The sequence below is a fragment of the Chlamydomonas reinhardtii genome, chromosome 7 (genome assembly GCF_000002595.2).
Source record: "Chlamydomonas reinhardtii strain CC-503 cw92 mt+ chromosome 7, whole genome shotgun sequence".
Taxonomy (NCBI): Eukaryota; Viridiplantae; Chlorophyta; class Chlorophyceae; order Chlamydomonadales; family Chlamydomonadaceae; genus Chlamydomonas; species Chlamydomonas reinhardtii.
The window spans coordinates 1,177,110-1,187,784 of NC_057010.1; the positions used below are offsets into that span (position 1 = coordinate 1,177,110).

Here is a 10,675-nt window from a genome sequence, read left to right on the forward strand (position 1 = left end):
GGAACGGCGCGATGGGCCCCCTCCCGTTGGGGGCCTAATTATAACTGAAAAGCAGTAGAATTGCGCCCCTTTTCAAACGTATCCTGCGCATGCATTCACCTCGTGAGCTATTCCGGTTGAAGGGACGCATTTTGCATTTATTAGGGCTTTTCTGCGGAGCCAAGGGCGGAACCAAGCCTTGGCATTTGCGGGAGCCCTGCAACGGACCTGGACATCATCGCACCACATTACAAGGCCATGACGAGCATGCAGAAAGGTGAGGAGCCGGCTTATGGTGGTGCCGGAGCCTTTGTGGCCATGCTGTGCCTGCGGCGGCTATTGAGGTGCAAGCGCTATATTCCTTGCTCTGAAGCACCTCGCTTACGTCCAAGGACAAATTGCATTTGGGGCGCGGCAACGTTGCGCGGCTTCCCGGTGTCGGAAACCTGCGCTTGGCCCCGACGGAACGCCCCGACCCCACCCCAACCCTCTCCCTCGGGCAGACGGCGCGGGGGATGTATGCAGCCGCTTCCTCAAGGGCGCGGCCATCAGCGTGTGGTGAGCTTACGCAATTGGGCTGGGGCTGTCCTGATTGCCGCTCCTGATACCGTTTGTTTCCGCCACTGCCCACAACGCGGGAGTCTTGGACATCCGCTCATGTCCCGCCTGGCTCCGCTGCAGGCAGAACAGCTTTGACGAGGCCAGCAACTGGACCGCCTTCGCGGTCAAGCCCCACAGCCTGGCCGAGCGCTTTCGCGGCAAGGACCCGCAGTTGCGATTGGATACGTGCCCCGACTTCTGGAACAGGTGGGCGGCTGCGGCCTGCGGGGTTTGGGTGCACTGGCCGCGAAGGGTGGCGGTTGACCGCCCTCCCCCATTCATGTTTCTTACTGGGACCGGTGGAGACAACCCTCCCTCTCCCCGCAATGATCGGGTCCAGGTACCACGAAGACATCCAGTGCTGCCGGCTGCTGGGGTCCAACAGCCTGCGCCTGTCGCTCGAGTGGAGCCGCGTCATGCCCAACGGGCCCGGGCAGGTGGGCTCAGGGGGTGGCGGGTCGGTTACTTGGCTCGGCTCGCAGCAGTGCATACCGGTAGTGCTGAGCATGCTGGTGTGTGTGTGTGTGTGTGTGTGTTAAACAAACAACATAACGAAGCCAGCCTGTGTGTCCGTGTGTGTATAAGGAAAGCACCAGGGGAACGGGTCGACACTGCGTGTGTGGGTGTGCATGTGCCGTACAGCACCGGTACGAGAGGGAGATCAACGCCGGCCAAGCTGGGGAACAAGCATGGCACACCTGCGCATGCCCGGCTTGCAGTCCCCTCACATGTGCCGGGTCGTATCTTTCCGTGTTCCCTTCAGGTGGATGAGGCGGCTGTGCAGCGCTACAATGACATCCTGGACGCGTGCGAGGGTGCGGGCCTGGTGCCCATGCTCACCCTGCACCACTTCACGCACCCGCAATGGTTCCAACAGCTGGGTGGCTTCGAGGAGGAGGGGAACATCAGGTGGGTGCCTGGGTGGGCTGCGTCGGGCGGTATTTCGCGGTGCGGAGTCGCCATCCCAGGAAACAGTATGCGCAAGCTCGTTGATTTCGTGCGTAGTGCGCTGGGTAAGCCCGCACGTGGCGTGCCAGCCACGAGTCAGGCTTGCTGAGCTTTTGCGGTCTGCTGGTGCAGGTACTTTACGGAGTGGGCGGTCACAGCGTTCAAGCTGTTCCGGCGCCACATGAAACTGGTCGCCACATTCAACGAGCCCACCTGCGCGGCGTTCACTGGTAAGCGCTCTCTCACCCACGTACGTTACCAAGCCGGGACTATCCCCTGTGCTCGCGTGGGCCTGCTTTATGCATAGACCAGCCTTCAGCAGTCCAGGCCAACCAACCTCGTATGTGCGCCACGCTCTCGACGACACCTCCGCAGGCTACATCGCCGGCATTCACGCACCTGGCCGCCGCGGCGACATCGCCACCGCCGGTCGCGTGCTGCTGCACAAGCTGCGCGCCCACTCCGCCGCCTACGCCGCCATCAAGTCGCAGGAGGGCGGCGGCGACGTGCGGGTGGGGCTGGTGCACCAGCAGATCACGTTCGAGCCGGAGGGTGAGTACTGAGAGGCAATGAGGCACTCGCGCGTGTCGGGAGGCGACTGAGTGGATTGTGCAGGCCTTGGTTGAAAAAGGAAAACATGACCTTACGAGTTTAATCATCTTGCAGCAACACGTGACATACGATCTGGGGGCTGACGTACGGCCTTCTTCACTGCCTGATTACGCCGCGCTTACGTCGCCTTCTGCATGATGCCCCCAGGCACGGGGGCGCTGTACTCGGCGTCTCGCTGGACTGCGGAGTGGCTGACGCACTGCTTCGGATGGGACGTGGTGCACGATTACCTGATGACAGGTGGGCGTGAGCGAGCAGGGGCGGGCTGAACAGGAGCAGGCAAGTATCTTTGGCCTCAAGCCCGGGGAACGCACAGGTGGTGTCGTTGCTAGCAGAGCGCGCCGTGCCTCGCCAACCGCTCTCTGCCTTGCTGCCCCAGGTCGTTTTGCGTGGCGCATCCCGGGCGGCCGGCCCGGACACCTGGAGGTTCAAGAGCCCAGCGGCCGCCCGCACGTGGACTGGTAAGTGAACCTGTGTCCTTGCTTGGCATGGTGTTTGACAACGAAACGTAAAAGAGACCCATCCAAACGCTTCTTTGCGTGTGCGTGGCTCAGGTCGGCACCTGTCGTCTTGCCTAGGCGCCTGTGATCCCCTGTTACCCTGCACGACATGCGCTTGCCTCCGTTTCGCATGTGGCGCTTCATTTAAGGCTGAACTTCCTTCCCGTCCCCTCTTCACCTCTTTCCGCCCAACTTTGTCCCTTCTCGGCTCTGCTCCAGGCTGGGTATCAACTACTACACGCGCGTGGTGCTGGACTGGCGCCTGGGCTTCACCTGCCGCCCTGGCGAGGTGCTCACAGACATGGGGTGGCCGGTGGTGCCGGAGGGCCTGTACGCCGCCATCGTGCACTGCGCTGAGCTGGGCGTGCCGCTCTACATCACCGAGACGGGGCTGGCCGACGGCGCCGACGACCGCCGCGCACCGCTCATTTCCGCGTACTGGCAGCAGGTGGGCGCCCGGGCGGCTGCGTGGCTGGGCCGGTGGCCGGGTGGGCGCCGGACTCTCACACCGTACCCGTGCTAGTGCTCATTAGCAGGTTGCGGGTAGTTGCAGAGACCCTGACGTTGTGGTTCTGGTCCCGCAGGTGGCGCGGGCGGTGGCGGACGGCTATGACGTGCGTGGGTTCTTCTACTGGACGCTGGTGGACAACTACGAGTGGCACCTGGGCTACAACATGAAGTGAGCTGGGAGACGCGGAGTGCGGCGTCATGGCGACGCAAGAGTCCTTTGTTAGGTTGGTTGTGGCTACTTGTGGGATCTAGTTGGAAAGGCGAGCTCGATGCTAAACGAGTTTTGCTTCGTTTTACGAATGATCATAAAAGCATTTGCCTATACCGCTGCAGGTTCGGGCTGTTCGAGTGGCTGGATGCGCCTCCGAATGCACAGCCGCACCCGTCTGCGATGGCGCAGCGGGCCCGCGCCGCCGCCGCCACGAACGCTGCGGCCCCGAAGCTGCGGCCCCTGCGCATCGCCTCCGGCCCCAGCCCTCTAGCCGGCGCCTCCGCCACCATCGTCAGTGTCACATCTCCCTCGACGCCAAAATGGCTCCACGCTGACGGCGACGGCGAGGAGCAGCTGCAAGCGGCGTGCACCCGGCTTGCTGGCAGCCTGCATGCCTGCGCCGGCACTGGAGCGGCGGCGTCAGCGCTGTCGTCGGCACAGGTCGCGGCTGCTGAGGCGGCGTGCAGCGCCAGTTGCGCCGTCTCGGGCTGCCGCCGGCGGCTCCGCCGAGGCAGCTTGGAGCTGGTGCGGCGCTTCACCGCCACGCCGGACGAGCTCGGCGCCGCACAGGCCTCGCTGCGCGACACGAGTTGGCCGCCGCAGGAGCTGCCGCAGGAGCTGCGCCGACCCTACCCGTCATCAGGCGGCGTCGGCGTTGGCGGCGTCCTGAGCGGCATGGTGGTCGGCGTGGCCGGGCTACTGGCGTTGCGACCGGTGGGCAGGGCGCTGCGCAGTGTGGGGCGAGTGGCGCTGTCAGCACTGTACGTGCCGGTGCTGCTGGTGGGCGCTGCGTGGCGGCGCGCGCCACGCGTTGGGTACGGTGGTGTGTCTCCTGCAGCTGGGGCGGCGGCCGGCAGGGCTGGCGGGTCGGCAGGCGCGGTGCTGCTGGTGATGGATGAGGTGCCCCACGGCGTGGAGGGCACGGCAGTGTGAGGAACGCAGTCGCAGGGGCACTCCGCGCTCGGTGGCGCTGGTTTGGGAAGAGAAAGGCATGGTAGTACTGATAACATGGCGATGGCAAGAGCCCCAAATGCCGCCGGTCAGTCGGGCACTGTGTTGGCCATGGGCCAGGGGTGGGCTTCAAACATCACTTGGTGGTTTTTGCTGCAGCAAGCAGCTATGCACGCTGCTGCGCCTGGCACAAGGCAGGCATTTAGGCATACAACAAAACGCGACGCGCCTCGTCGTGCGGGACCCTCCGCGTGTGTGGTCCCCGACCTTGCGTTCCCTGTGTCTGGGCCAATCTGGTCCTCAAGGTGTTCGACAAGTCGTACATGATAGGGTCACAGGGCGCTCTCTGTTTGGTTGGTATCCCCCAGAGGATGGTATGGATACAATACGGTACACATGAAGCATGATTTTAAAAGAGCACGATTAAACGTCGTTGGTCGGATGCGCCGCAGAGCTACAAGGCAACGTGCTTGTTTGCTTAGTATGGCATAAATGGCCTCGGAGTTGCGCTATCGCCATGCAACATACATAATAAGTCCTGAATTGCACAAGTCACGCGCACACAGGTAGATGTGTTCACACCCTACTTGTCTATCAGCTACAGCCCACCCTCGCCAGTAGACAGACGCTATCAGCTACCTGTTGTCTATTGTTGTCGGCACACGATTCCGCACTCAATTATCTACAGTACGCATCAATGGACTTAGGTCACCCCATCCAGGCAAATTCGCGACATAAGCCACCAGTAATGTTGTATCTGACCTGAACCGCGGAGGCCTCCCTCAAGTAGTCATGTTCTTAGTATCTGTCGGTGCTTAAGTGCACCCTCTACACAGTCCTCGGATAACGGGCATTGGGCTTAGTCAGCTCTCGCGTGCCGCGGTCCCGTGTTCCTAAAGCACTCGCAATGCAGCGCGGCAACGCGATGCGTAGTCCGTCAAAGCAGGTAACGTCATGCGCCCAATCAAATCAACCACTGTGTGCTCCGCAAGTGTTCCAATCTGACAAAATGGTACAAGCGCCTCTCTCTCCGGCGCCATTTACACCGCAAGCAGTGCTGGCTGCGTGCGCTGGCGCGCGTTGTCTCACGAAATAAGACCGCAAAATTGTAAACCAAGGGCCACTGTTACCATCTAGCATGCCCTACACCGCCCCTTGGGGCGCCCCTACGAGCGCAGCGGGAAGCCGCCGGCCTCGCTGGCCTCCTGTGGCCACACCACCGGCAGCAGGCGGTGACGCGCCACCGCACCGTCCTTGGCTGCCACCAGCTGCGGAAGCCAGGCGGCGTAGCTCTCCAAGTCCTCATCATGCAGCAGGTCGGCGCGCACCGAGGGGTCGGAGCGGCGCGGCAGGACGCGGGCACCGTCCGCGAAGAAAGCCACGCTGCGGGCAAGAGGGACAGCACATGTAAGTACCGGCCGTGTTCTCTGGTGTGCCAGCAATGACGCCCCGTGCTGAATGAAGTGTGGGAAGTTGCACCGGCCGCAAATCCTGTCTCCTACCTGAGCGCCAGGCGCGGCGGGGTGCCCAGCGGCTGCGGCGCAGCGCAGTGCAGCACCCAGCCGTGGTGCCAGGACACGTCGCCCATCTCCATGGGGCCGCAGTCCTTCATCACGTACCCGCGGTCCGACAGGTCACGGCCGTCCATGTCGTGCCAGAACGGCAGCGCTGCGGACACAAGGCGGCACAGAGCGCGCTGGTGAGGATGAAGCATGATAGGCGCCCTCCATCGCATGGGCACGGTCTACGTGGCAAAACACTAGAGACGTGCACACGCGCGGTCGTGCGTTCATGTATACGCCAAACCCAGTGCTTTAGACGGAGCTACGCCTCACCGAAGTCGCGATGCGAGCCCGCGGCGAACATGAGGCCGCTGTCCGGCGGCGACTTGGAGCCATTGGCGCTGCGCGCGCCCCGCACCGGCCGCAGCGGAATCCACGCCGTCACGAGCTGGTTGGTATCGAACGGAGCCATGCGCAGGTCGCTGTGCCTGTGGGGCGGGAAAGCAGGTGGAACTGCGTCATTCAAAGTCAACGCTGCAGCGTTGTGCGGGGTTGTTTCTAGCAGAAACACCGGAGTTATACGTGCCCGAGCGCCGGTGCATGCACTGACGCACCAATTGGTCTCCGCAAAGCCGGGCTCCTTGAGGAACAGCGAGTCCTGCAGATGACAGCCATGCGAATGCAAGGCTGAGCAGAAGCCATAGCCCTGGCAGCGCAGGAATGTACGAAAGGCTTGCCACCCGCCCGGTGTAGGAAGCCACAAAGCCTGGCTTCTGCCCTGCTCGCCCTACCTGGTATACACGCACGCGGCGCACGCCCAGCAGTTGCGCCGCCACCGCCGCCAGCTCCTGGCCCAGCGCTACCTGCAGACACGAAGCAATGGAAACCGGCAAACGTGAACACAATGACAGGAGAGCTGCTGGACGAGGACTAAGCCATGTGAAGCCCCGCATGCACGTCCACAAACATATTGCTACACTTACCCGCGCCACGGTCTCGTTGCTGCGGTGCAGGTTGAAGAACTGCAGGAACCCCAGGGGGTCTGACGCGTTCTTCTGCAGTGCCGCGCGCGCCTCCGCCTCTGTCGTGATTTCGTTGGCCTCCACGCTCGGGCACAGCACGCGCACGCGGTGGCGAAGGCTGTCCAACCGGCGCATGTTCACCTCACCCTCGCACTCGTTGCGCAGCTGTAAGATTTTGGGGAATGCAAAGGCGCAGGTTAGGCGCGAGAACAACTCGTGATTGGCGTCGGGCCTGGCGTGGCGGGCTCAGGGTCTGTGCCCGGCGAGCGTTGACCAATAGTAGGTTCTGACCGGCGGGGGGTGCAGCTACGGCGTGGCGTCAATAACCCACCTGTAGAACTGACTCTGGAGCAAGCAGGTTGCGCGTGACGACGAACCCGTCACGCTCGTAGCGAAGCAGGACCGAGTCTGAGAGTGAAGTGGTGCTGACGGGGGACCGGGCCCGGGGCTCCGCGTGGGGGCCAGCCGCGTGCCGGACACGCGTCACGCTGCGTTGTTGAGGCGGCGCTGCGCTAGCTGCACGCGGCATGTTGGTACTGGACGTGGAGGGGTCGCTGGCAGAGGTGGGGGAGGTGGCGCGGCCGGTGGCGGGGGTGGCACCGACGTAGCGCCGGGGGGTGGCGCGCGTGGCGCGGGTGGGCGCGACGTTTCCGCGGTTGGTGGGAAAGCTCACAAACTCCCTGCCCGCAGATTCCTCATCCAGCTCCCACTGCTCAACCCCGTCCTCCTGAAGCGGGCTGCGTGACCGCGGCGAGCGAGACCGGCGGGGGGATAAAGACGTCGCACCGGCGGAGCTCGCAGCGCGTGGAAGGCGACAGCAAGGCAGCGGCCTACTGTTGCTGGCAGAGCTGCTAGAACTCAAACCCAGTGCCGTGCGGCGCTGCAGGCTTTGGAGCAGCATATCGTTGGCTTTCGCTGGTCGGGGGTAATGTGCACACAGAAGTTGACCGGGCTGTCGGCGGCACAATGAACGCTCAATTGGAGCCAACTATGTTGAATGCGACTATGCCTATTTGAAAAAGCGAGGAAGTGAGGATGCTCCATGACTGGTTGAGGAAATTGGGCCGGTCAGGGAGTCCCATTCCACAGGTTGGACTGCTGAGGCTCACGGAGACGCCTATAATACTGCAATTGGACGCCCTAATGAGTTCACAAATCCACAACATTACAAGCGACGCTACCCTGCGAGTCTCTTAAGTAGAAATTATGGCGGACTTCCCCAAAACCGTAGAGGAAATTTTTGACGACTTCCAGCGCAGGCGCACAGGACTACTAAAAGCTCTCACAGACGGTGAATAGGGCTCCGCTTTGGGCTAAGCAGGCGCAGTGCAGAATGTGAAATGCTGCGAGCAGGACGAAAATGCACGCGATGCTGCTCATCGCCAGATGGGACACAGACAGCCGCTTAGGGGAGATGATGCTAGTTTCAGCGAACCGAGGCCTGACTGCGGAGGTGCCATTTGCGGTGTGCAGACTTGGAAGAGCTCTACCAACAAGCGGATCCAGAGAAGGACAACCTGTGCCTATATGGTGTGTGCTGTAGGCGGGCCTAAGGCGCAGAATGCGGGATTTCTGACCAGCCGAGTCCTGGTGCACTCGGGCCTCGGTCAACTACGCGTTTCCGACTGGGCGCCAGGCCCCGCACCGCTCCAATCGGCGTGCATGTTGCTTGCCTAAATACTCTTGCCACTCGGTTGCAGGCACTCGCGAGGGAACGTGGAGCGTAGAGCTGCCAGCCGAGGAGGTGCCGCCGGAGCTGCCGGAGCCGTGCCTAGGGATAAACTTTGCTCGTGATGGCATGCAGAAGGTAAGCTGTGCCGTGGGGTGCTTCGCCCAACTCGCAGGGAGTGGCCATGGAAATGCGCATGCAGACACAGCTGACGCTTCGCCGACGCACCCCGTGTGACAGCGCGACTGGGTCGCTCTGGTGGCGGTTCACTCGGACTCATGGCTGCTCGCGGTCGCCTTCTTCTATGCTGTAAAGCTTGATGCCGCGGGAAGGTGCGAGGGAAAGGCAGGTCGGGCGAGACAGGCAGTCGGGTTCAAGCAGAGGCAATTTAGAGCGCACTGCGGCGTGCATACTGAATTGATTTGAATTGAAAGCTCGGGTGCTCCGGCGATTGCGGTGTTGCAGGCTGCGTCTCTTCAAGCTTATCAACCAGCACCAGACCCTGTTCGAGAGCGTGTCTCAGCGGAATAAATACAAAAACGCGGCACCGCCGGCCTCCGGGACGGCAGGACCGGTGGTGAAAAGGAAGAAGTTTGACGAGGGGAGGCCCACGGAGAGCAAGTACCCGTCCGGGCGGCTTCTCAAAGCGGACGACGTGTCGCCGGCGCTGAAGGGGCGGGCAGCCGAGGTAAGCAATGCATGAGTGGTGGGGTTTGAAGGCGCCAGTAAATGCCTCGGTGGCCGGCACACCCGGTATGGTACTGGCGTGTAGCGTTGGTAGAACAGCTCTGCCTCGCTGCGGGAACTGCCCATTACGAGGCCATGCGCATCTAGTATGCGCGCCGTTGTTTCCCGTAGTGCTCCATAGCTTCACATCTGCTCCGCTGTAAACCCACAGCTCTTCTGGCCCGACAACCAGCTGTGGTACCTGGTGGAGATAATCAGCGTCAACGCAAAGACAAAACAGGCCAAGTAAGCCCGGCGCAGTCGTGTCAGTTGGGCAAGCTGTTCATGGGCCGTCTGCGGTGCCTGCTTTTGGTGGCAATGACGTGGTCAGCTTCGCACTGCTAAATGCAAACCATTGTCCGCCTTCCACAGGATCGTGTACGCGAGTGGCGAGGAGGAGGACCTCGACCTAGCAGAAATCGTGCGCGAGGGGCATATGGCATTGCTGTGAGGCACTGCAGCTGTCCTTGGTCTGGGCTTGGGGAGAAGCTTGGGAACGGGTAATCAAGCATTTTCTGGCATTGCAGTAGTGGGGTTGCGCGTTGTGGATAATGCTCTCCATTCTGGTGACACGCGCTTGAATGCGGCGCGGTCCATACAGGGGGTACACTGTGTTTCTATAGTGTTTGTGATTGTGGTGTGGATATGAGCGGATGGCGCGACTTGAACATGACACTACCATCAGCCTGGACCCAGACTGGCTGACGGCTCCACGGCAGCCAACAGCCACCACAAGCTGCGCAGCCAATGCCAACGGCTTAAAAGCCTGACCTGAGAGCGAGAGCGAGAATGACCTGCGGTCCTCTCATGACGTTCCTGTACCATGTTACTATTGACGATATGTGCGTTTGGGCCGCCTTTACTGCGTGTAGGTAAGGCGGTTTCAGGTAGATGAGTGGTGGAGCCGGGATACTGGCTCGCAAGATAGGAACTTTAGATATGTGTGTTGCTTCAGACTTAAAGGGCATTAGCCAACCCCGGTGTTACCCCGCAAAATGATTCTGCATGCACCAATTGTACTTGTTGGACGTATAAGGAGGTGGCGGGCGTAAGTGTGCGGCATTAAAGCCCATTAGGTGCCATGCTTCCATGTGTACTGGGATAGCACGACGCTAGTGGGATCACGTGGCCTTTTTACCACCGACAGTGCGTATGGCAGATTGTATGGCACTGTGTGTAACGTCCATTGTGTAGCCCAGTACTGTTTCCACTGTTACTACGACCGAGGGCGCTGATGGCACTGGCGGCATGGAGTCCAGGTGACGCTGTAATGGAGACCTGATTCGGCGGCATGCGTAGCCTCCTCTTTGACGTGCACGGACGTCTATCGAACATGGGATGCTGTTCAACGTGTATTGAATGATGCAAGCTGGCTGGCGCTGGCATTGCCTGCCGCTGGCTGCACTGTCCAGGAAAAACACTGGCGGCTCTAGCCGGCTCCGTCA

At 61.5% G+C, this 10,675-nt stretch overlaps 3 protein-coding genes across 3 annotated transcripts; 2 read left to right on the forward strand and 1 right to left on the reverse strand.

Moving 5' to 3' along the window:
• Nucleotides 1–72: 72 nt before the first annotated feature.
• Nucleotides 73–4,714, forward strand: CHLRE_07g320850v5 (uncharacterized protein). Its single transcript, XM_043063972.1, has 12 exons — nt 73–256; nt 483–537; nt 661–786; nt 920–1,016; nt 1,343–1,488; nt 1,660–1,757; nt 1,903–2,079; nt 2,287–2,379; nt 2,519–2,600; nt 2,859–3,087; nt 3,224–3,318; nt 3,483–4,714. The coding sequence occupies exons 1-12, from the start codon at nt 247–249 to the stop codon at nt 4,291–4,293; spliced, it is 2,019 nt and encodes a 672-aa protein (XP_042922540.1). The 5' UTR covers nt 73–246; the 3' UTR covers nt 4,294–4,714.
• Nucleotide 4,715: 1 nt separating this feature from the next.
• On the reverse strand, nt 4,716–7,842 carry CHLRE_07g320900v5 (uncharacterized protein). Its single transcript, XM_043063973.1, has 7 exons — nt 7,167–7,842; nt 6,797–7,000; nt 6,605–6,676; nt 6,428–6,471; nt 6,147–6,301; nt 5,814–5,979; nt 4,716–5,694 (listed from the first exon to the last, which is right to left on the reverse strand). Exons 1-7 carry the CDS (start codon nt 7,734–7,736, stop codon nt 5,478–5,480), a joined length of 1,428 nt encoding a protein of 475 aa, XP_042922541.1. The 5' UTR covers nt 7,737–7,842; the 3' UTR covers nt 4,716–5,477.
• A 140-nt stretch (nt 7,843–7,982) lies between these two features.
• CHLRE_07g320950v5 (uncharacterized protein) lies at nt 7,983–10,660 on the forward strand. Its single transcript, XM_001700797.2, has 7 exons — nt 7,983–8,126; nt 8,309–8,365; nt 8,536–8,642; nt 8,745–8,836; nt 8,970–9,192; nt 9,403–9,476; nt 9,603–10,660. Exons 1-7 carry the CDS (start codon nt 8,042–8,044, stop codon nt 9,679–9,681), a joined length of 717 nt encoding a protein of 238 aa, XP_001700849.2. The 5' UTR covers nt 7,983–8,041; the 3' UTR covers nt 9,682–10,660.
• The last annotated feature ends 15 nt before the right edge of the window (nt 10,661–10,675 follow it).